Raw genomic sequence first — 26,684 nt, 5'->3', positions numbered from 1 at the left:
CCCACCCCTCCCCACCTTCCCCACCACCCCTCCCCCCAAAGACCCCTCCCTTTTCTACCCTCTTTTCACCTACAAATTGGCAATCTATGGGCCCTCCCCATGGGGCTATCTCCCCCATGTGTCCCAAACCTAATGCAGGTGTGAAACTGTGCAAAATAACAGACCTGAACATATAAAAATAAAAAACAGTAATAAACATCCCCACCCCTCCTCCCCCCAAACCGTTTGTCATTTCCCCATTTCAAAAGTGCTACTAGAAAACAGTACATTGGAGTATTTATACTTTACACTAGTCCCACATATATTCTATAAACCGACCCAGGAACATGCTAAACATTTTTTCCCCGTGACCATCTACCTCCTGCATTAGACGGTGCACCGCGAACTACACCACCCTCTGTGTACTACTACAAAGAGAAAAAAAAAAGTAAGGAAAAAAGGAGACACAAAGAGGACAAGGAGATAAGCAAGGAGGTCCTCTGTTTGTTCCCCCTAGCAAATCCCCCTGCCCACACCCAGTCCCCTTCCTATAACCCCCTCCTTTTCTGTTTTATTTGCCCAGATCGTTGCCATTGTTGGTCTAACTCCGTCCTTGGTTTCCGCACATGTTCTGGCCACCCCAGCAACTCTGGAGGCGTAATGTCCATTTTTTCACAGAACTCCACTAGATCTTCCGGGTGCCGCAAGGTTGCTGTTCTACCTTCGTGCGTTGCGATGAGGCACGCTGGAAACCCCCATCTATATGTGATTTGCCTACTAATTAAAACCTGGGTCAGGGGTTTAAGCGCTCTCCTGCGCGCCACAGTCTCTGGTGCCAAGTCCACATATGTCTGGATTTTGACCCCACCCACAACCATCTCATATCATTCTCATACCCTTCTCCATGTACCTGCACTGGTCCTGCAGTTCCTGAATCGCTTTGGTGTGCACATCCAGCCTTTCTTCCGTGTCCTCTACCCTTTTTAGTACTTGGGACATCTCAGTTCTAATTGTAGTCAAGTCTGCTTTAATTGAGGCTTCCATGTGTCCCAGTAACTTAGTAAGGTCTCCTTTTGTGGGTAGGGATTGGGCTAATGTGTGTAGCGATAGTGCAGTACCTTGATGAGAATCTCTCTTGCCCCCCATCGCTTAATCGTGAGTACTGACTCCTCGCTCCCGTCACCGCTGCCAAGTCAAAGTACCGGGTCAGCAGGCCGGCTTAATCGGCAACAGTGCTCTGCTATTGTGGGTTCCTATTCACCCGGCTTGGGAGGTAGCTCGTGGATGTCTCAGCTACTCACAGCTCAGCGCCATCTTGAGCAGGCTCCAACCCCCCGAAAGTGTGACTTCTGTAACTTACAGTTGTGGCATCTTGTGGCAGTAACTCCTGAACTCAGTGAGTTGGCAGACAGTTGACTCAATCTATTTGACACCTTGAAGATTTCTGAGAATTTTAAAGTGACAAACTCAGGAGTTAAATCTTACAAATAGATTCAAGTATTTCGATAATAAACAAAGTGTAGTTAATTGGGTATCACTCAGCTGTAAGGTCCTAAAATGAAATCTGAACTTTTACTGACACTGTCCTTCCTTCTGGCTTTTTTTTTTGTTCCCCATGGTCCCTGCGTGTGCTGTAAAGTAGCCACCACACCAAGTTCAATCCCATGATGGACTATAATGTCAATATAAATCAGTAAACTAAATGTGAGATTGCAGTCCACCACAAGAGTGGGCTTGGAGCAGTGGCTACTTTACAACACATACAGAGACCATGGGGAGCAAAAGTAGCTACCAGAAAAAAAAGAGATGTTTTGAGGGTCTACAGCTGAGTGATAAACACATAAGATACATTTTTGTTAATAGTTACAATACTTGAATGCATTTTTAAGAATCAACACCTGAGTTTAGCGTCCCTTTAATCCAACTGTGCAGATCTTTACAACAGTGCAGACAAATACCAGAGACAGAAAAAGCAAATACAATTCATATGTAACATGGCAGTCCCCACATTAAAAGGGGGCATCCACCCCATGCTTGATCTAAAGGGCCTAAATGTTTTCATTTAGGTCCATAAACTCCACATGGGATCAACCAGGCCTGTCTTGATCATGGAGACTTTCTGGCATTTGTAGACATCAAGGATGTGTACTGCATGTCACCATCTTTACAGAGCATCAGAAATTCCTTTATTTTACAGTGGACACTCACCACTTCCAGTTTGTGGAGCTCCCATTCAGCCTATCTTTAACATATCAAATGTTCACCAAGATTCTGGACCCTGGGCTACACTCTTAGGGATTCCCCATTGTTGGTATCTGAACAAAGCTCCTGTTAAGGTAACATTTGGCAGAAGTTTTGACCAACAATGTAGCCAGAACCATCCAGACCGTAAGGAGCTTTGGATGGTTTACAATTCCCTGTAACTCCATGGACTCTGAACCTAGGGGAACCCTCTGTTTGTTCCACTATTTTGCAGTGGCTCAGACAGACCATTAGCCGATGGTCTCAAGAATTAGGTATCACCCTCCCCTGTCAAGGCACACTTAACTAGCTCTGTGATCACTTTGTGAGATTTTTGGCATTAGGCAGGTTTACAAATCTACCACCGGATCTCCGTTCACCCGTGTTTCCATGTTCTACTATGGAAATATTTCAGTCTGCTCTGATTCCAGCTTCAGATGTAAGGTCTGCTGTGTCCCTCAATGAATGTTAATGAAAATTGGATTTTTGTACCTCCTGTAAAATTCATTTCTTGTAGTTCATTAAAGGACACAGGTCCCCCATGTCTATGATCATGCTCTTGGTACTGCTTTTCCACAAAACTAAGGCATGTTGGGAGTAGGAAAAGTTACCCGGGGTGGCAATGTGTTTTTTGTTTGCCAGTTTTTCAATCCTATTGTAGACAGCAGTATAACCCAGCAGTCATTGAATTCCTGTGTCTCTCAATGAACTACGTAAAATTGCATTTTTGTGGTACAAATATTTTCATTATTTTAAGCATAAGCCACCACAGCTGAAGAAAAAAAAACAGTTCATTCAATATATAATACTTTACTTTGAGTTTATCAATCAGCTTGAGTCCATATTTTGAGTGTTTTAAAAACAATGAGGCTTGCATTTGCATTGTATAAGAAAAAAAGAGAGACCAGACCAGAGCTCCATCTTTACAGATGTTTAAAAACTTTTGCATCTTAAGTGCCACAAGCACTCTGAAAAAAAGGCACCACAAGTGCTTGCATCCAGCTCCTGTAGATGCTTGCATTCAACTCCATTCAGCTCCTGTTGCCATTTTGTGAAGTTTACATGTAATTCATATGCATTAATGCCTGGGAATGTAATTTACTTAGTGATATGCACATTCCTTTAAATGTAATGTTCATATTTTTGTCTTTACATACAGCAACTGCAAAAAAGGCGTACTAAACTGCACTTTGATACCCAAACCAGGTAATCTAGAATCTGTTAATAAAGCTATGACTGATAGTTGTGACTATGTATTACAGGTGGCATCATAATGGCTTACAGATCATTACCAAATACACCAAATAACAACCTATAAGCCTATGTCTTCCATTAAAGAATAGACCACACATGTTTGGTGTTTAGAAGCCATTGCAGTTCTGTATTACAAAACTGTGTACAAACATGTCACAATAAAAAAAAAAAAAAAAAACATAGAACAAAATGTAGGTACCGGGTCTTAGGTCTCCAAAGGCACTTTGCATATTCATAATTGTATGTGTGGGTAGGAACTGAACAGGAGGCCCCCAGTCACACCACACTGCCTCTGTGACAATAAAGCAATCATTAGCACAGTGTGTATACTGTGTATTTTGGAGGTATTTTGGGATAGGAAGGGAAGGATTTTTACAATTTTCAATCTTTTGTTACATCTTAATGCTGCTGAGGTCTTCCAGCTTCTTTACAGCCTGTTGGTGTCTGCATGCACTACAGTGATAAAAGACTGCATGTGTTCTTTTCTAATTTCCTGGCTGCAATTGTTTTTTTGCTGGCTTAAAATGGTAACAACAGTGGAATATGGTTGTACAATGTGCAACAGAATTGAAGCTTACAGTTTCCTTTGGGAAAACAAGTGACAGTTGGATTTACAGAAAGGAGATTGTGGGACATAGGGGCAGAGTGTTGTCACCCCATAACACAAAGTGAATCTTCTGTCAGTATCACCAGCTGTTATTGTCATGGAAGCTAGTAATTCATTTGAAAATAGGCTTTCCTAATTTATATTATAACATTAATGCTTATATGAGCTTTTAGTGGTCAGGTTTATATCTACTTTAACAGTTCGAATTTTATGAATTGTCTCTGTGGTATAGTATACTGTAAGTCACAAATTCCTGGAAAGGGGTGTTTTGCAAAGCTGGCAATTAAAAAGTTGGGCATGGGGTGATTTGGGGACATTTTTAATTCTGCTCCAGCACTAGCTATGTTAAAAAAGAGCCAAAAGACACTTCAGACCTCTATGGACCATCCCTGAGGAAAGCAACATCCTGGTATTCTGCCAACTTTAGCTATACTCTAGCTCACTATAGCTAGTTCGTGAGGCTCTTAGCCAAAGAGAAGGAGGAGGAGGAAAAGGGTGCATTAGAAGCAATTGCAAGCAAGTGGTTGCTTTGTTTCCTGAAGCAACAGGGTGCATTAGCAGCACAAATAGGCAAGTTGCTGCTCTGCATCTGGGAAGAATAGGAAGAGAAGGGCTTCGACTATACTATTAAACTGTTTTGCTACTGGCCAATTTCTACAAATTTGAGGTCCTTAGCTTTATTTATTTGTTTTGTTAACTCTCCTATAGCTTTTAGATCTGTTTTGCTGCTACTTCCACCGTTCAATTTAGACCCATTACAGCTGGATAAAAAAATCAGGTCTCTCAGCCAAAAACTACCTAAAATGAGTCAGTTTGGGGTACTGCTGCTGCACCTAAACCAAGCTAAATTAAAAGTTCAAAATCAATTACACATACATAGGTGCTGCCATTATATGGTGTTGCTGATGCTGTCTGTGAAAGATGTACTGTTCCATAACATTACATAAAACTTAAAGGCACTTCCCGAGCATGTGTATGAAAGGATTGGTGTTATTTCCATGTCACCCTCAAAGTTGCAATTAAAGAACCCTCCACTTTTAGTTTTTTTGTTTTATTAAAATTGTGGGGGAGAACTTCCCTTTGCAGCTGAGTGCCTCTTCCTGTAGTGCTGGCTCAGGTAGCAAACCTACACACAGACACCATGTATCCATTCAGAGACAAGGCAGTCTGCTGCAAAACAGACGTTCTGCCCAGCATGAGAACAGATACAGATTTAAAAGGAAGAGCAGCAAAGAGAAGGGAAACAACCATGGATCACAGTAAGGCACACATTACAGTATTGTTTTATGTTAAAAAATCTGAGGGTTTAATGTCACTTTAAGCTACCCTACAAGCTAGAATCCTTGTGTTGCCACTTTCCCACTGTTCACACATCCACACACCAAACATACGCCTCTCGGTAGTCTGCCACCACCTGCAGTTTGTCCATGGACTGGTCTGCTAGGAAACCATACATACACACAGATCATTCTTTGGCGGATCTGCTAACATATACACACTGACACTGATCTGAATGCAAATTGCAATCACACAATTAAATTTCATAAAGATTAACAGTGAGGTTACAACCAAGCATAGTAAGACTAGTAACAATGACCAATCTCAGGAGGGTGAATATGTGGTTTAATACACAGGCCACTTATTTATTTTATATTTGAATATCCTTAGATGGGTAGTGCATAAGAAAATATGTACAAAATTAAAAAGTGTAAAGTTGGGGAGGTTAGTCCACAAACAAGTTTCTATTTTCCCCTTCAGAGTAGTCAAAACGGTAAACACTAATGTAAGGTTATCTTCAGCATAACTCAAAGCAAAAGTCTGTATCTTTGGCACAAATAAGTTAACATAAAACGTGTCTCACCGGCTTGTCATACAGAGTCCCAAAGTTTGCAAGTCCCTTCCCAGGAATATAAGTCCTGAATTCTCAGCAATAGACATGTGCACAAGCAAAAAATTTCTTCCAGACAAAACAAATGAAAACAAAAAATGTTATATATTCAATGTCATCAATCATTACAATATTGTCATAATAGACAAAAATAATTCATACCACAGAGATATGCAAATTTCAGACCATTTATTGAATAGGCATAGGTTGGTTAGTGCAAAACTGAAATTGCATTTTAAGCATGACTGGTTTAAGCTGCCACTATCATAAATTGCAGAGTGTCCTCCTCCAATGGTTTACATTGATTGTGATCAAGTTGGTGAACATGCTGAGGGAGCCCAATGTCCACAGAGCTGTGATACAGTTCAGTGTGTAAGTATGCTTTTTTTTAACCATACAATTCAACGTCTACTTTAAAGACAAAATCTAGGCTAAAAATATATTGTCTAAGTATAAGGGCCATGTGTATTCTTAGTTGACCTTTTATACCCTTTCTGTATTCCCTCCAAATAAGTGCAGTAATCCGGCATGAAACAACTACACTAGGCTCTATGCATGAGGTTTATGCAATAAACACTTGTCACTACTGCTTTCTCTCCTTGTGCAGGGGTGATTGATTTTATATCTCCCCCCATCAAAGTTTTCTATATGGAGCTTAAATAAGGAGGACCACTCACAGCTCTGCTCTCTGCATTTGCTTTATTTACCACAGTGCCATGATGTTCTTGCTAATTTTACAAGTTAAAATCGAAGTGCACCGCAAAATGTATTTATAGACTTTGCGGCTATTGAGATAAATATTTAATTGGAATATTACTTTAAAGCACCAACACATCCTCGGCATCAATATTAGGCAAAAATTGTAGGTTCCTGGTCTGCTGAAAATCTTAGGCTATAAAACACTCAGTAGATGTGTATACTAATATACTTACAGTATACTATATTTGGTATTAGCAGTTTGGTCTATCTTTTCCAAGGTTAGATACAATAATTACAATTAAATACAAAGTCAACAGAAATATCTACATACAGTATATGATCATGAACGTTAAAAATGTACATTGGCGTGTGGATCATAAAAAAACATTGTAAGAGTTTTCCTTAAAGAAATCTGTTTCTGCCCAGTGAAGGAATGTATCTATCAAAATAAAAAACACATGCCTGGCATTTTACCAGTGATCATTTCCCATCTTATAGGTGTAAAGTCAACTGTAGTGATGAACGAGTTGGTTTGAAAATTAAAAAGATCACAATGTAATTGTATTTTTTTTTTTAACTCTTGAAAATATACAGTACATCTAAATGTGTCTATTCTATGCATGAGACACAATTGACTGGATTGCAAAATTGTATCATTGTTGGCAGATCAGACAAATTCACGTGCAGATATTCATATTGTATCAATATGAATATCAAAATATGAAGGGTCGGTCACTTAAGGGTTTTTTTTATATTAAAATGTCCGACTAGAATGCTGTATTTGTCACATCTGTTTTGTTAGAACCCCCAAGACCTATAAATAATACAAACATGTATTTATTTTAGTTGCTATTTCTAGTAAAGGTGTATATAATGTATTTCCTTCTTTATCTCTGCTTTGCTAATTCATATGGCTTAGCAGTATAGCCAACTGTGTGTATCAGGCTGTGTATGCCCAAAAGGATTATTCTTAAGTCATAATGGAACATGCATTACAAAGAACCAGTGTCCTTGTGTTCACAATGGACAGCATTACAGTCCTGGGGAAAATGCCACAATTCGCTGTGATAACTGGTATGTATATTCTCTCTTTTATTAAGCCTTAGGTGTAAGCAAGGTTCAAGTAAAAAGGAATTATAAAAAAGACAGAAAAGAAAAGGAAGGTAAATGAAATAAAAATGTTTGTTGCATGACCCCAGTCCAGACTTTTTTTTTCTATTTTTAGTTTAAATCTGTCACATTTCCACTGCTATTTTTCTAGCCACAAAGTACAACTTCTATTGCTAATACTAAGCTTTTGCTCACTGCCCCAACACTTCCAATACAGTCGAGTAAAAAAAAGGTCTTGTTGCCCAGGAGGGTATCACAAGATCCTGCTGAAGAAAGGTCTTCTTTACATACTTGACAATCTCCTCTTTCACTTTTCTTCACACCTCAACATCCCCATGACTGGGCCTTAACTCCTTCTCCATTGTTTTTTGCAACCATTCACAAGGGGACAGATTCTTGCTGCAGCAGGGAAACTCTCTCAGACCTGACTGCTGCACATCCAGCAAGGAGGAGCTGTAACCAGTTTATATTCATGCAATAAGTTTTATAAACCTATTTGGTAAAACCTGGGTTTAAGCGAACCTGCCCCATTCACGGTTCGTGAAATGGGGGAAATTTATCCACCATAGCATCCAACCACCAATAATGTACTTTGTGGCCTTTGAGCCATGAGTCAGATGGCTTTGGAAGATAAATAGAGGGGTGTTGGAGAAGTCAGCAACCGCACTATAAAAGGTTGGGTTCTCGGAAGCCATTTTGCTTAGCTATAATAGTGAAAGCATGCTGTGCTGCTAAAAAGCGCATAGGGACATATTAGTTAGAGGGCTTGCTGGCAATGATTTCTTAAAGTATATGTAAACCTTTCCCCTGTGTACTGTAGGTAGCAGAATGTTGTGTATCTTGGGAAATATGGGGGTGCAGGGATTAAAGGGTTTTGACATCTTAATGCTATTGATGTCCTACAGCTTCTTTACAGCCTGTCCCTGTCTACATGTATTACAGTCATTGCAGGCTGCATGTGTTTTTTGCTGGTTGCAATTGTTTTTTTCCCAGCCTGTCTCTCTTCACATGCTCTACAGACATAACAGGCTGCATGTGTAATATTCCTGGGGAATATACATCAGTATAGAAGCTTATTTTTTCCATTGGTGGCATGTGACAGGGTGCTTTACAGATAGAGTTTATGGACATAGGGGAAGAGCACCCAAACGGGGACTTTTAGATCAGCATCATCAGCAGCTTATATGAGATTTAATGGTAGGGTTTACATTTACTTTAACAAACTATGCATCATGTCTTTGAGTGGCAGTGCTGGTAAAGATGTTTTTATGTGATACACCTGTGTACACAGATCTATAAACCAAAAAATAATTTTAATATTCAATATTTGTCCACAACAGGTGATTAATTGCTAGCTCTTCAATTGTTAACACTTTAGCTCTTTTTTTATTAATTTGGGTTGTTTCCCCTTTTTTTGCATCCTTTGAAAGAAAAAACAAATTAGTGCCTGAACAGCTTGCACCTAAACTAGCTTACATTATGTCACTCAAATTCACTACATAGACCAGTTAGGCCTGTTATCCCTAATTAAATCTTTCCTGCTGCCGGACACTTTTAGAACTCTGTATGCTCTGTAGTATCTTAATTTTTATAGTAAAAACTTGGCCTGTGTTCTTTGTCTCTAGTACATTATGCTTAGTCTTGCTATTTAAAATTGCCTTGTTGCTGACCAGATCTGGATCCCTCCCCTCTCCGATCCTCCAGCGCTGAGTGAAGGAACGAATGGGGAGGGGGCGGGCACAGCTGGCTCTGCCTCTAGATAGGCAGAGCCAGCAGTCACTCACGCAGCTGGGTGGATCTCGACAGTAATGTCGGGATCCGTCCTGGCTGCGGTGCTCACATTATATTGCCCGCGCTATACTGAGCTTTGGGTCACGGGAGGACACTAGTATATGTCCTCCCTTGACCCTAAACAGAACTATGGGGAAAAACACTTACACCATAGTTCTGTTTTAATCTATTCCAATCCATCAACGTAGAAGGCTCCTTCTTTTTCCAATGCAAGACCACCATTTTCCTTGCAGAAAACAGCTACACTCCAAGCAACATTTAATGAGCGTTCGTGGCGGCGATCTGCTCCGTCAAGCCCAGTATGCAAATTGAGATCTTCAAAGAAACTGGGAGGGCCATTATCTGCGGGATAAAATGTGTGACATCCTTCCAAAAAGTATATATTCCTAGGCAATCGCAAAAATATATATTGAAAAACAACAAACTGTACAGAACATCTCCAACAAGTATAGGAGTCATCTTTAAAAATCCTTGCAAGCTGAGCAGGTGTATAATAAATTCTATGCAATATTTTAAATTGGATATGTCAGTCTCTGGTCGAGATCAAGTAAGAAAAGGGATAGTCCCAAACATCCTCCTAATAATCTTTAGAGAGAGTGGGGACATCCATTACCCACTTCCGCTTGGAAGGAAGATCATGTAAGTGAGCAACAGTAAATAAAGCCCAGTACACTGCTGACAGTGGTTTCTGTAAGTTATCCTGTCTAAGCAGATTTTCTAAAGGTGACATTGAAAGGGAGCACACAAAACCCCCAAATTGGTAGTGAAAGACGTGCCAAATCTGAAGGTAGCGGAACAAATACACATCAGGGAGACAATATTTCCCTTTTAATTAATCAAAAGTCATGAGCAAACCAGCCAAAGTCAGATCCCCAAAGTCTTAATTTGTTTTGTATTGGTGCATGTCCCCAATGGCAGTGCTGAGCTCTTCCCTGCGTGAATCAAACCCAGGCACATTCACCTATCCTTAATATATATCTAAGCATAAGGGCATTTAGAGGTAATAGCAGTTACCTTTCTAGTTCAATCAGCAGACAGCTATGTTTTTGTAAACCAACCAAAAGCCAAACATTGATTCTTTGTATAGGGGAATTCTGTGCATGGTTGCTGGCAGAATTCTCCAATAAATGCTATTTCCTGTGCATGTGATTGGCTCATACCTAGTTCCAGTGGTATTTCTCTTATTACAACACTGTGGCTGATCATGTGAATATAGAAGTAGGCCCATTCAACTGAAGCAGTTGGAAGGGGGTACTAGAAGTAATTACTGAGAAAAATACATTTATAAGTGTAAAAACAAATGGCAGTAGGTAATAATGTGCAATAAAGTTGGCTAAACTACTTGTAATCTTTTTAACTTAACAAGAAAGTATTTTTTAATTTCTCCCTGCAAAAGTGGAATAATACTTTGAAATACAACATTACTGCTTTAAGCAGTTACTTGATATGTATTAAAATCATTATGTTTTAAATTTTGTTAGAATTAAAATATGCTATTAATATTTTAACAGCATGTGCAAAAATAGGTCTTGGGTATGTGACAGCAAGCCAGAAAAAGCAATATGTACTGTGTATGGACAAGGACATCATATAACCTTTGATAATAAGCGCTTCACGATTAGTGGAAACTGTGAATATACTTTGGTTCAGGTAATTCAGATGTCCACTGTAATGAATGAATAATATTTTTTTTATTATGTATCTATTTATATGTATTGATTGTGCATTCTCTTAGGACTACTGTGACATTGATGATTTACAGAAGGGAACCTTTAAAATTATTACAGAGAATATACCATGTGGGACAACAGGAACCTCCTGTTCTGTGGCCATTGCAGTGTATCTAGGGGTAAGACAATTTTCTAGCCACTGTATATATATTATAAAAATGACAAGTGTCTGTCTCTCTATCCTTGCCCCTATAGTGTCTCTGTAGGACGTTTCTGCTACTATCCTATGCCAGTTGGCTAAACAAAATACTGGACTCTCTACCAGTCCATCCATGTTCAGGAATGTCCTAAATGCCTAATGATACAGTACCTTGCTAATTAACATCTCAAAATGTTTAGAATACCCACAATACTTTGTGGACCTCCTAGGTTAAATATGCAGTGGCAGTTGTAGTGGGACATGAGGTAAAGTGATACTTTATATGAATAATCTCAAATTAATAAAAATAATATAAAAAACAAAATACAGACACCACACAAATGCTGTAGTTTTAATGACCATGGACTTCTATTACTGAGGTTTATTAGATATAAGGAATTATGATTCATTTCTACTGCCAAACAGCAACTTGTGATCGTGACTGTTGCCATTTTTTTGATTAGTAAGTTTGAGGCTTGTGGAGATTGCTCCTCCCTTTGGTTCCCTATGGCTCCAATACACTCAATAAACCCCACATGGTTTTCTGGTTCCAACCATAAACAGTAAATGCTTATCTTTTCTGCTGTCCTTGCTGCCAGATGCTTTTCTGATTCTGAGAAATAGGGTCCACAGGGAATCTGATACTTTCACAGTGTTGATCTCCTGGGTCCCATACAGCTCTTCCTACTTCTTCCTTCATGTCACAACAAGGTTTTGAAGTGACATGGCTGTCAGCAGGAAAAAAACTGATGATGGGTTTGTATTTTTTTACAGGTTTGTTGGACTTAGCAACCTTTGTGATAGGTTCACTTTAATTTGCACCTCATGCCTTCTTATATTTCTGGTAGACTTTAATAGTGAAAGCCCTTTGCCATAGTATCTGGGTCTGTCCCTTGTTTACTTGAGTTCTCAGTTTTATTGCCATAAAATGTATGTTTTCCAGTGCCCCTGCTTCGTCTGCTGAATTGTTTGGAGAATTAAATATAAAAATAGCAATATGAGTGTAATCATTTCATGATTATCATGGCAGGTTTGAAAAACGTGGAAGCTCAAGTGCAAAGGCCTCATCATCATATGCCAAGGCATAAATAATTTGGGTGACTTTATAATGTAGCAAAAATGGGAATATTACTTTTGAGTGGCTTGATGTGTTAATTTATTAGAGTGGTATTACCGTCTTAGTACTTCAAATGTTTCAACAGTAGTCAGTGTAGTTTTGTCTGGATTACCATAGCTAAGGAGATGTCCAGTTTCACCAGTTGGATCTAGTATGAATAACTCTGTTTAACCCTCTATGCCAACCAGATTGCTGTGAGAATTTTATTTCCATGTTGTCAAATATTTTGTATACTATATCAGTGCTTAACAAAAAAAGTAAATATGTTAAACTTTCTTTGATTAGGCTCATAAGCTTATTCTCGCAGATGGACATATAGATGTAATGGAAACATCCAGTAATATTGAAATCCCTTACATAACTCGAAGTATGGGTATATATTTCGTTATTGAGACCAATAATGGACTTGTTTTAGTATGGGACAAGATGACAAGTATTTCAATTCATCTAAACAGGAGCTATCAGGTAAAATATAAAATCACCATATGCTTTTTAGTGACTGGACAGAATTAATCTGATTTCGCTAACAGGACTGTGCAAAGCAATAAAGCCTAATTGTCTCAAAATACTAACCCACCATTTCCCTATCTGGGTGCTGCTGTACAATACTTTATAAATTGCCAAAACCTAGAATTCTGATACTCATTGCAGCTTTATTTATATACATTGAATATTGGAATACATAGTGGAATTAAAAGTGTTTTTAATCTGCCTTGACTTCAGTTTTTATTACTTTTTTTATTAAGCATCATAACTTTTCAAAAAAAGACCCATGTGTAGCCAGATGTGTGGACATTTAATTTGGGCAAATACAAATTAAACATAAACAAACTCAAGCCCAACTTTAGCTAACACTTTGAAAGTAAATACAGCAACAGTTTTTTCTTAAATTGGCAATAAAAGTTAAAACGCATGAAAAAAAACCCGACAGTCTTATATGGTAAATGTTACTTTGCCTTGACACACACTTTCAGTAAATTAAGCTGGAGAAGGCAGCAGGTAAGTGATTTGACCCAAAATCACTGGTTCAGTTAAAGGCAAAGTTTGAGATAATCTTTAAAAATGTTGCGCTTATATCTGGAATATATAGGTAATAAAGCTGATAAAAAAACCTTCATTCCTCAAACTCAACATATTTTAGGTATAAACCTTTTTCATGAAGTGTTTTCTTATCTACTTCTAACACAGGGCAAGGTCTGTGGTCTTTGTGGAAACTTTGATGGAAACAGGAAAAATGATTTTACTACAAGGAGTCAGTGTTTAGTAGAAGATGTGAAAGAGTTTAGAGACAGCTGGAAAATATCTACAGACTGTCCAGAAGTTTACATATCCAAGGAACCATGTGCTATTCACCCGTACAGGATGCCATGGGCACAGAAAAAGTGCTACATTATTAAAAGTGATGTGTTTGCAAGATGCCATGCGGAGGTACTAGTCTTAATTTAATACCCATGACACTGCAGGTGAAGTAAAATGAAAGGCTCTTCAGCCAGCAGGTTTTAAATTGTATCTCTAGGCAAAAAAAAAATATTTTAGTTTTGGATAGAGTGTGTAAGGGTTTAACCCTCTGGAAGGGAACATCTTTCAAAGGGGACATTGATTTTAGGGACAACTGGCTAAGAGGGAAATTCCCCTCACTCTGGGAGATTTCCTCTAACGTCCTGATTCATCTCTGAGAAAGGAAACAAAGAGGAAATTTCCCCAATGGTACATGGAGATAAAAAAAAAACCTTGCAGAAGTTTTAACCCTACTCTACTCTATCCAAAACAAAACCAAAAAAATATATTTTTTCAGTAAAACATTCAGTAAAACACGTGTTACTGCAACACATGACAACCCACCTGCGCTATGGGCAGTGCATTGCAGTGCAATTCATTGTGAATAGCACTGTAACACATTGTGCAGTAGATAACAATGCACCACAGCACAGTACAGCACAGTGCAAGTTTTGCGAGTTTTTGGTGCACTGTATTTCTAAAGCCTGTTACTTGTGTTTTTTTGAGCAATTGCGTTGGCAGCCCATGCATTTTAGCGTATGCATTGCAAGAGTGGCAGCAAAAAAAGTACAACTTGCTGTACCTTGATGACTTTGCAATAAAATAATCAATTTAAATTAAATGCTGAACATAAATCTCTTTACTGTCCATTGCCTTTGATGCTAAAATTGTAATTGAATCTTCTTTATTCGCCTACAACTGTCAATTACTTCTCTCTTTTGGTGTGTTAACTCTTTATGTTTTTGTGTCCCAGGTCAACCCTCAAGAATATTATGAGGCTTGTGTCAGAGATACATGTGCATGTGACACTGGAGGAGATTGTGAATGTTATTGTACAGCAGTTGCTGCTTATGCTCAAGCATGTAGTGAAGCCTGTGTATGTGTAGAATGGAGAACTGATACTGTCTGCCGTGAGTAGAGCTGTAAGAAAAATTAGGCCGTGATCGTTTTTTAGATAATGCAAGAAACTGCATACATTTCTTTCTTGAGTGTAGAGGCTGCCTCTGATTCTATTATATCAGGAACCTAAGCATAATCTCTACTCCCCTTATTTATCATCTACATGCGCCTAATCTGTTCTACACAGAAAAGGGAAACACTTAACACCTTTAAAGGCCTTATTTGAATTTAGAGAAATCTTTTTTAGATTTTGTTCAGCCTGGAGACTTAGTTATTTTCTGGTTTCCAGCACAAAAGGTCCTTTAGGCTTAGCAGCAAACAGATTTTAGAGTTTTAGTGCTTATTGTGATTAAAGTGTACCTTTACTTAACTGTTGTGCTACAAACTGGGATCAGTATGTTAGGTACCTAGAGTAATCCTTTCAAGCATTTTGGAAACCCCTAAACCCAGCCCCAACTTTAACTAGGGAAATGGTGTTTGGCCCACTCCTTCTAATGGGCAGCCTTAACGACCAGTAGTGAGTAACAAGAGTGCAGCACTGACCATCGAAGGAGCTACTGAATTGTAACAGGCCCCTCTGGGGTTTTAAAGGAGACATGCCCTTTAGCTGCACCCAAACACTCACTGACCCAACAAGAGTGTCAGACAGACAGACTTCAACAACCTTCTCTTTGCAGAGTTTATTGGCTCAAATGTGTAGGAGATAGAGGGTTGAGAGTACATGATACACTAAAACAGCAGAAAAAAATGTCCCCTACTGTTTTGCATCTTCTCAATGAATTCTTAGCATCTTTGTGCCTCTGCCACAGGGTACTGCACATAAGGCCAAATAAAAAGCTACCTTTAAGTATCTTTCACCCCTCTCACAAGATAGTTTTTCACATTTAAGCCAAGACCAGCAATCGATTAGGCAAACTCTTTAGCTTCCTTGCCCTGGTAGCAGGCTGGAAAAGCATGAATTGGAATTCTCTCTAGAGCTTTATCTCCTACACCCAGCAGGTCTGAGAGACAAAGAATCACATGCTACACAGGCAGCAAGCTTGGAAGGCAAACAATGGACCCTTCACACATTCATCCTCTCCAGGAAAAGCTTAGGTGGGAAGTACCCTTTTTGAATAACTCCTCAAATATTTATACCCTTCCTCAGCCTATGTCAATGGCATAAACCTTTTATTGACTGTCCGATGAAATACCAATCATTACCTACAACATTGTAAATATGTCCACTGGAGAATATTTCCCAGTAGAAGGCAGAAGCAAACAATGTCCTGGGGCTAGGAAAGACCTAATAAACCCAGATAACATAATCAATCAGCTGGCTGCAGCATAGATGCAAACACTAAATTGGGACACTTCAGCTTATGTCAGGGTCCTTACAAGATGTAGGGCACTAAATAGTCAAGTTGAAGTTGCTATTTACATATTACAGAACCATGACTTTTGTTTGTTCCTGAAAGCTCTAGAAAAGTGGTGGTTCTCAACCCTTCTGGGGCCAGGACCCCTTGGTAACATTTGCCAAATTGTAGTGACCCCCAACAGTATAATTATTATACTTTAATATCATTATATTTTCTCATTTTAATTTTTTTACATTTTTGTTTATCTTATTATCTTTTTCTTTTTTATAATTTTAATTTTTATTATGGTTTACTTTGTATCTCTTTTTTAATTATTATTTATCTTTGTATTAATTTATTGATTAATTTTTTAGCAGAAGGCATGCAGCGACCCACTCAACAGGGAGTTGCGACCCTCTTTTGGGTCACAACCTACAGGTTGAGAACCACTGCTCTAGAAGACTAAGCTAAAGTAGACAATTTGATGTCAGTTTGCAGACAGGCGGGTAATCACAAGTGCACTTTAATTACCACTTTCTGATGAGCATCATCCTGTTGCCAGTTTGCAGAAACAGAGTTAAATACAAATTAAAATTAAGGCTACCATGGGTTAAAAAAACAGATCTTCCCCTGTACCTTTTCTGACTGTGAGGGGCTAAGTCTGTGGGGGCTAAGTCTGTGGGGGCTAAGTCTGTGGGACCGGCAGCCTCAATTCCATCGGCAGAATAAATAAGGGAAATTTAGTTATGTTTAAGTCCTTTATGGACTAAAGAAGATAGTCCATGGTAGGTAAAATATCTTAGAGCATTGGAAACAAACTGAATTTCTTCTTTTCAGGGCCATACCCTTTACCCAATGTTGCCCGGAAAATGTTCTTACCTTTTCAATACTTCAGACTTTTTTTTTCCTTGTTGTGGTTTCAAAACCAAAAACATAATTTCCAGTACATTCAGAAGACTCATACAGTGTTTAAATGGGTAAATGCTATGTTTTGCCATGTATGCCATGCACATCTATGATACATTAGAGTGATATTTAATGTTGTCTTTTCATGCCTGTATATTTTTCTCACACTCCAGCTCTGTTCTGTGATATATACAACAATGATGGGCAATGCCAATGGCACTACAAGGCTTGCGGTGCTGTTTGTTTAAAAACATGCAGAAATCCCAGTGGCATATGTCATTGGGAAATTAAAGGATTAGAAGGTAAGATACATTAAAATGTGACTTCACAGTATTTCAAGCTTTTCACAATTGTAAAAAAAAATATTGTCTTTAAAGTTGTAGATCGTCACAGGCTTGGCAATTTCTCGAAAACTGGATTACAAGTTGTTTTCCATTCCCGACCTTGTTCCACATTTTTATTTGATTGACAAACTTCTGTGATGCTTGGAGTTTACTATTTTGTGCACCAAGCACATTCAGGGGAGATGCTTCTTAGGCTTAAGCTTTAAGAGGTTCCTCACCTGAAGGTGGTGGGCAGACAGGGAGATGCTGGATGCAGAGAGGTGGGTGTGCAACTGACAATGTTTCAGGGTTATTGTTCCCTTAATTAAGTAAAGTCCAATCTGTAGGACATTTTTTCAGTGTTTGAAATACACCAGAATATACTGTTACTATGTCTTTTTGGCACTAGATGGTGCTGTGGTGCAGTGTTGGTCTCTATGCTTATGTATGCTTTTCTGTGATACATAGGAAGTTCTATTTGTATATATGTTTCCTTCAACAATGCTGTATAATGCTGTATTCATGTATACGTACATGTAAAGGCCTGCTAAGCAAGTAAAACTTAATTCAGTATTCCTAAAGCTCTCAGTGTTTCAACTAAACACGTAACCAACAGTCAGGTGCACCATCACCTCTCTGCTTCCAGATGTCCACTATATAAACATCTCCTTACTATGGTGATCTGGTTTTGTATATTGTACACATGCACTCTCTCCACATTGTTTCATATGTATTTAACTGCTCGGCTTCTCTGCTCCTTTATATAGCTCAGGACCATTGGAGAGAGTGACCTGTGTTCATGTATTATTCTCTGTATCTATTTTTGCACTGCCTTCTATATCAGATTTTTGTATACTATTTATATGACAAGATTTTGATATAATATATGCCTATTTCAAATATCAAGCTGTTTGGGGTGCTTTTACTTGCCATTTGTTCCAGATACCACTTTTCTACTAGTTGATATTTGTTTCCATTTTTTTGCCTATGTTATCTCATGCTTTAACGGGTATGTTTTTAGTTACATGATCTTTATTCAGCCTTCTTATCTTGTTAAAAATGAATGCATAAAAACAATTTTTCACAGAATACCAACATATTGGTTTGTAATTATGATTATGTAGTTATTTCCATTGTTTTTTATTTCCAAGTGGTTCTTCTTTATCTGATTTATTGCAGGATGCTATCCCAAATGTTCAAAGGAGAGGCCATACTTTAATGAAGATGAAATGCAGTGTGTGGCTGACTGTGGCTGCCTGGACAATACATCCAATTATTACAAACTTGGAGAGAAAATTGAATCCTGCAACATCTGTGAAAGCTGGTACAAAGTTTTGCATTTTGTAGATTCATGATGTCCCATGTGGCACTTGAAATTTTTCAACATTAAAAAAATTAGATAGTATAACTACATACCGTTCCAGTTCAAAATACAGGCCGTGGATTGCCTCACTGTAGGCACCCTAATTTCACCCATTCCCCTAGGGTACGTATTATAGGCACCCTAATTTCACCCCTCCCCCCAGGGTATGTTTTAATAAAGCTGGCATTGGTACAATGACCAGTAAAGTATCTAAATTGTTTAGATACTTTACTGGTCATTGGTCATAAAGGAGCACAAATGTAACTTGTTTAGTCACAACGCGTTTCGCAGGTGGCTTCTTCTGGGGACCCGTATTTATAGATCATGCACACTCTGCAGGCTCAGCTGGTTTTGCTGGATGGTGGAGACTGCAGTAGGAGATTCTGTGCTCGTGCAATTTAGGGTGACCAAGTAGGATATCTTTCCTTATCGGCCAAGATTCATTCCAACAAACATCTCCCTTGACCTAACATCCCTGCATAAATACGGGTCCCCTGAAGAAGCCACCTGCGAACCGCATTGGGACTAAACAAGTTAGATACTTTACTGGTCATTGTACCAACACCAGCTTTATTAATATGATCATGTTAGCACAAGTATATAGCTATGGACTATTAATGTACATACTGGGCATAGGTCTATTTGAACTCTCTGACAGGCATTGTATCATGAATCATGTTTTGTAATCAATTTTAACTTTTATTTATTTATATGCAGGTTTAAATAAAATGTGATAATATTATACATATTTATATATGCATGGTCTATTTTACCCCTCCAGAAGCCCTAATATTTTCTCCTAATTTTCTTACTCTACATACTGTTCCAGTATTGGTGGAACCATCCAGCTTTTTGTATGTGTGTGAGGGCAGGGCTTGAGGGAAAGTGCTCAAAGATGTCCAAGATCTAGATGTTGCAAAACTGAGGAAGATAATCCTCACGGTTATTTTAGATCAGTACTCTACAGGACAACAGGAAAAGGCTGAACTGAGATATTGAAGCAGGATTGCTACACTCACACTGATGTTTTTCATGTTTTAGTAACATTTTATTTGTAAGTTTATGATCTGCTATCTATCTCTATAAACATTTGTTTCATTAGAAATCACACTATATATACAAAAAAACATTTGTTTTAATGCACCATAACAGTGAATGTATCCTTAACATGGAGGAAAGCATCCTTCAGATGGCATGTTTCACAGCACTTAGTGGGTGCTGTACCAGTATAGCTACAGGCATTAAATGTTTAATTAATCATAACTTTTTAATGTAATTGTGTGAATCAGTTTTACACTAAATAAGTAGATTTAGCTTCTAATGAAATGTATATGTGGTAAAATGCATCAAAAACAAACATTAATGATAATGGATTCTTAAATGATCAATAAAGATACACAAAACTTACTATAAAGAAAAATATAATACTTTTTACCGAAATGTATTAAAACATTCTAATTTCAACATAGAAATTAAGAAATTAAGCCTGGGTTAACACTGTCATGTGGGCATTAATGTAGCATGCAAAAACGCACAATGGTGCGCTGAAATGTAATTCATTTTTTATGGAATCCATAATCCTTGCCAATGGATGCACATTACAGTGTACCATGGTAAGGCACTTATTATATTATGTTATATTTACCTCTATCTACCATTATTAAGGGGAAAAGTATACAAATTTGAAATATAAAGCTCTTCTTTAACTTCTTTCAAAGTTCCTTTTTGGTTGACTTTTGAAACTTTTCACATATTTATCCACAAACTGTATGGTTTGTAAAGTGTCACAGGATATCAGGGCATCATGAAAAGAATGTGATATAGCAAGTAAGCTTAACCGTCCTGACAAAGTATAATTAATAAGCCATCAAATCAGATTTTTTTGTCAGATACCTTATTGCCCCCCTCCCCCCCTCCCACTACAACTGTGATGTGGAAGGTGAAGGATCCTTTTTGAGAAAGGATTGGGAGTGACCTGAACTGTTTGTGAAAATACAGTCCAATTTGTATCCCGCTGCTCTTGACTATCATTGCTGATGCATGCAGGCAGATATAAGAACGTATTTCTGCTGGATTGAAAATTGAGGTCCTCATGCTCATTTATTGATAAAATGTATCTGCCAAGTGCATCAGGCATTACCTGGTGATCCTATCATTCCATAACATATTTTAAAGGTCTCCTTGTGTCAGTTGCCTATATTATTACAACCTGCAAGGGTTATAAAGCAACCATCTATTTATGGTTGGCCTGTATGTATTTATTATTTATATATTCAACATTATGCTTGTTTTCCTGAACTTATGTTGGGTATTTTGTCTTTCAGCATTTGCACAGAAAAGGGGATTCAATGTCATTATGACTCCGATGGTATGCTAAGCTTCAGAAATGAGAAAACAATACACCATCAATGATATATTATATGTGAAATCAAGAAAGTTGTATAAAACAGACCTGTGCTCAAAACTATTATGCAAGCTTGTGTTGGAAGTTGATGGGGCCGTTAAGATTGCACTAAACTGTAAATTAACAATATTTACATCCGTTTTTCCACTGTAAATGTCCTCCAATGGCTCCCTCCACTTGTTGCTTTTGGAAAGAGATGGGAAGGATTAGGGCCCCTATCTGTGTTTTACTGCTATTAGCAGCTTAGTTAGAGAGGTTTTCCCCCACTTTGTCAGGCTGACATCAGTTTGCCTAGAGAGGAAGTAAGGGTAAATCTGCAGCAGGCACATAGAAATTTTAAAAAATATGACAGTGGTCCTAGTTTCTTTAAACTCTACTAAAAAATGTTTCATTCTGTGTTGCTGGAGAGACTATCTCAATTTTTGTCTGGTAAAACATTGTCGACTGACAGGAAGTGAAGGGAAACCTCTCTAATGCTGCCCTAGATATCAGTAAAATCTGAAAGGGGTTCTAAGCCTTCTTAACCCTATTTAAAACTAAGCAAAAAAGTTTTGGTAGGACGAATAATTTTTTAAAGAATATTTTTGCAATGCAGAAAATGCAAAGTTTAATTTCTAATACCTTGTTGTACACATTTATATTGAAAGAAATATATTTTTCAATTGTATGAAAGTACTGTATGTTACTACAAGGGATGAGCAAATGTGCCTGGGTTCGGTTTGCAGGATATTCGATAAACCCATAGTTAAGTCCAAAAACTGTAAACTTTACTACGAGTTCCATTGAAGTGTATGGGGGAGAAATCTTTAAAACAAATCAGTTTTTCCCATTTTTAAAGCTAATAAGTAAGGGGTTATCAAGCAAATGCATAAGGTGCTTAGCACTGGCATAAGGGGCATGTACCAAAACAAAAAAATTAAAAGGCAGCATGGGTGAAACAACATTACCATCAATTGCATGCTTTGGAGATGGTAATTAAGGATGAATTTCAGGTTTTGGGTCACCCATGAGTCTGACCCAAACCCAAATCATTCACAGTTCAAGAAAATGGTAATGTAGGAGGAAGAGCTGGACCACCAGCTTTTGCGTGTGTGCCAGTGTCAGGAACTTGTAGGTAATATATATATGTATGGAGCCCAATTGTAGACATGTGCACCAGCAAAAAATTTGTTTCGTTTTGATTCTAATTTTGCGTTATTTTGTTTTACGAAATTCGGGTCCGAAAGTCAATTTGTTTCGGAATTCGGACTAAATTCGTTAGCGTAATCCGTACGAAAGTTCGTTTTGTTTTCGTTTTGTTCGTTCATTGCAGCAGAGTGACATTTAAGAGGAAAAAAAAGTTTTTTGTTCTCAAATGTCACTGTGCTGCAACTAAATTTCGTCCAAAAAACGAAAGTTCGTCCAAAAAAACGAATCAGAAATTCAGAATCGGAAATTCAGATTCGTTGGCATTCTTTATATCTGTAATTCGGAATTCGGATACATCCGAATCTCTGAATTTCCGAAATTTCGTCCGAATTTTGATTCGGAGTGAAATGAATCGCACATGTCTACACAATTGCGAGGAATGAACACACATGGAGTGGATGTGCCATGAATCAATAACGTCAAGCCGATAAGGGAAGTCCAGTTTTCGTAGTCAAATAACAGACCAAGGTCAATGCAGGCGGAGGAGGTTCTCATGCAGTTATACAAGCCAAGGTCAGTGCGGGCAGCTGTGGTTCAGAAACGATAAACAAGCAGGAATCAGGAGTCAGGAATACAGGAACAAGGGTCTGAATGCTAAGAAGTCAGAAACACAGGCCTGAACTCTGGGAAGCTCACTAATAACTGAGCACTGTGCTCTCTGAGCAGCAGTGCTTTATAGGAAATTCCAGTAATGGCACTTCCCAGAACTCACCTCAGGCGACCTGAGTCCACACCTCCCAATTATTAAATTTAAAAAAACGTTTACAATATTACTATTGTGATGGAGTGTGTTTAGAAAGGACTCAGATGTATATAGTTAATAGATATTTATTTAAATTCTTGTTTTTTCTAAAAATCATGCAGTTCAATAAAAGATTATTATCAAATTCCCTTGTAGTGATACTCATGTGTATCTCAGAATAACATATCGCTAACTCTAAGACTATTGCTGATACGTATATTTGCAAACCATGTTACATACATTTGTTATACATTCATATACATATTCATATTTGATAACGTTCTTTGCAGATATATTAGTAATTGATCAGTCCCCTACGCGTTACCCTCACAAAGGCTTCTTCAGGGGGTGTTTATTTTGTATGTTTGTATATATCAATGTTTATGATGCAGAACGCCCTCCCATAGGAGAGGATTGAGAAGACATTGTAAAGGCAAAAAATGGTGGCTGGGTACGGTCCACTGTGGTACAGCACAGGCAAAAACTCACAGAAGAGAGTTAGCTGCATCAGCTGGAAAGGAAGCTGCTAATCCTAAAGGAGATTGAGGATTAGGTGTATTTGTGCAAAAAATGTGCTGCACAAGTACGTGGTGATGTGCCGCAAACAAAGGGCAGCTACAAGTCAGTTACAAGTTCATGCTTCTTGCCCTCCCCCAAAAAAATTAGCAAAATTATATTTAAATAAAATATAACACCCCCCAATAAAGGAAATATAAAACACTAAACCCCAGCCCTAAAATACAAAATCCCTAACCCTATGGTATTGTGTTTTTTTTTACACCTAACTGAAATTAATAAAGGAAAAATAAAAAAACATAAAAGGAAATAAAAAACACCAATCAAACAAAAAAACTGCAAGGGGGGACCCAGCAGCTAAACAGCAACTGAAGTTGTTGTTGACACACCAAACAATGTCTAGTCTATACACTATGAGCATAGGAGGGGGTAATATGTAGCCCACCACACTGTAATTCACAGAAGCACAGTAGATATGGGTTTGTACACTCTGATATGTAACTCACACAACTGCAAATTCCTGTAATGTATCACAATAAAGTACTGTGTATAGAACTGCAAAGGAGCAACTACCTCTCCCTGAAAACACGCTGTGATTTCTCCCTATCTACTCCAAGCCTTCAACACACTGACAAAGGGCTGCTGGGGACCTTGACTTTTATCTTGAGGGGGCTTACACATAAGAAAACCCCCATGATCAGCCCTTGTAAGCCAAAGCTCAGAGGACAGAAAGTGCATTATTGTTAATTTTTTCCTATAGTGGCAAATGGCTGCATTTGTTTGCCATTTTCCCAAACTGTGAACAACTGGTGTTTGCCTTAAACTTCATCCCTGGTTACTACAGTAATAATATTTGGTATCAGATTAAGTAGTATAAATAGCAGACATTATTGTATAGCTGACCTTCTAAAAGTTTAGAAAATATAAAAAACATCCTTGCTATACCTAACATCATTTTATATTTTTTTTAACTTTACTGTTCAGCATGTAACTGTGAATTTCAAGGGCTGGTGATGCAAATTGGTGAAATCTTGTATCTGGAAGAAGAGCCTGACGTCTGTATAAGTGTAAAATGTGGAATAAGTGGAACAGAAGAAACATCATGTTCTGTAACTCCAGGGCCAACATTGGGTATAGTATTCTTATTATATTTCTATGAATGCTGTAAATGCTGATTAACTGAAAATATGGTAATAAGAATGTAGATTCAGACAGCATACAGTTGCAATTTTTATTATGCAGGTTAAAAATGGTTGAGGGTATGTGGCTAGTTGTTTCGGTCAATGTAATCATATAATCCACAATTAATTGCAATACAATATAATGTCACATTGTTATATATCAGCAAAAAAAAAAAGAGAAAAAGTGCACCTGTGGGCAAAAAAAAATTACATCTCTCTAATACTTGCACTTTTTCTTTGTGTTTTGCTTCTTAAAATACTACAAGCACAGAAAAATACATATCAATCCCACCAGAAATTTAGTGAGATTTTGCTCCCCCTATGTTATAGAGGTAAGGAGATGGAAGGTGTTAGTAGTCTTAACATACTGTACCACCTACTCATCCATAGATACAGCAGAGTGACGGAGCATTGTTACACTAGGACAGGACGTGTGTTGCTGGCAGGAAAATATAGTAAAACTTTTGTTAAAAGAAACTAATGCAGCTATCACAGTACATGTAAGCTGCAATATATAACATTTTTGTTCTTGGGTAACCTTCAGGGTCCTACCATTTAATTCTGAGTTTCACATGCTATCACTAATATGATTATCTCTAGCCGCCACAGTAATCTTGCATTATTCTAAGGTATCATTCCTCTTACTTTTATTCAATATAATACGTTGTCATATTACTTATTTGTATCTTAAACACAGTACTATATGCAAGCAGCTAATTAAAAAGGGTATGCCAACATGGATTTCCCTAATACAATGTGCTTAAATGAGGACACTGGGAAAATCAGAGATGGTAAAAGATTTAGGGGGCCTAGTGGACCACAGACTTAGTAATAGCAAGCAATGCCAGGTGGCTGCTAGAAAAGTGACAAGCATACTATCGTGCATTAAAAAAGGTTATTTACTCAAGGGATAATACTCTTACCCCTTCACAAAACACTGGTTTGGCCTCATTTTGAGTATGTTGTCCAGTTTTGGTCACCAGTGAATGGAAGGAATGTCCTAGAATTGAAAGGAGTCCAGCAAAAGGCAACAAAATAAATAAATGGAACAGAGGACCTCAGCTATGAGGTGCAATTAAGTAAATTAAAGGTGTTTACCTTAGAGAGGAGACATGATCGATATCTACTGTTAAAAAATAAACTGACACACAAACAAACTGACATGTACACACACTCAGTTTGGACTGAATGAACCCGTGTCTTTTTCTAACCTTAACTACTATATAACTGTGTAAGTAATCCTACAATATTTAACACCATTTCAACATTGTCTTTTGCAGGTACAATGGTTTCTGTTTCAACTTCAAACATAGTTGTGCCCAGTGGTTTAAGACAGTCCTTGACTACATCCACAGTGCCTAAAATACCAGGCTCTGCAGAAACTTCCACAAAACCTAGAGTAATCACAAAATTTCCAACAAAGCGTCTAGTCGCTGAATCAACAGTTGCAGTTTCCAGACCATCAGGGCTTTCAACATCTACTTCAAAAAAAGCTCAAAAGCCAACAGCCCGAACTATAAAACCATTGGAATTGTTTTCTAAATCATCAACTCATTTAGAAACCTCTAAAGTTACGTACCTACTTTCTTCTGCTATAAGTCATATTACCAGCAAAGCTGGGGTTTTGACCAGTCGTCTTTTAACAGTGTTCCCTAAACTCAAACCATCATCACCCACATTATCACCAAGAGGGCCTAGCATAACATCTACACCACCTACTGTGTTAAAAGAGGTCACTAGCCCCATATTTTTAACTAAAAGACTTTCAAAAA

At 38.0% G+C, this 26,684-nt stretch overlaps 1 protein-coding gene across 1 annotated transcript in view; it reads left to right on the top strand.

Annotated features, from left to right (window-relative positions):
* The window catches only part of LOC108795964 (mucin-5B-like), a 102,136-nt gene that overhangs the window by 60,741 nt on the left and 14,711 nt on the right, over positions 1-26,684 (top strand). Inside the window, exons 6-10 of the mRNA XM_018567327.1 lie at positions 12,863-13,020; positions 13,744-13,983; positions 14,807-14,963; positions 17,369-17,497; positions 18,698-18,842. Of these exons, the coding sequence (XP_018422829.1) occupies positions 12,863-13,020; positions 13,744-13,983; positions 14,807-14,963; positions 17,369-17,497; positions 18,698-18,842 (829 nt within the window). The remainder of the gene's footprint in view (positions 1-12,862; positions 13,021-13,743; positions 13,984-14,806; positions 14,964-17,368; positions 17,498-18,697; positions 18,843-26,684) is intronic.

This window comes from Nanorana parkeri, unplaced genomic scaffold, assembly GCF_000935625.1.
Source record: "Nanorana parkeri isolate BGI_ZX_2015 unplaced genomic scaffold, ASM93562v1 scaffold1030, whole genome shotgun sequence".
Classification (NCBI taxonomy): domain Eukaryota; kingdom Metazoa; phylum Chordata; class Amphibia; order Anura; family Dicroglossidae; genus Nanorana; species Nanorana parkeri.
The sequence above is the reverse complement of the archived record's forward strand: the minus strand, read 5'-3'. Positions and strand labels throughout refer to the sequence as shown.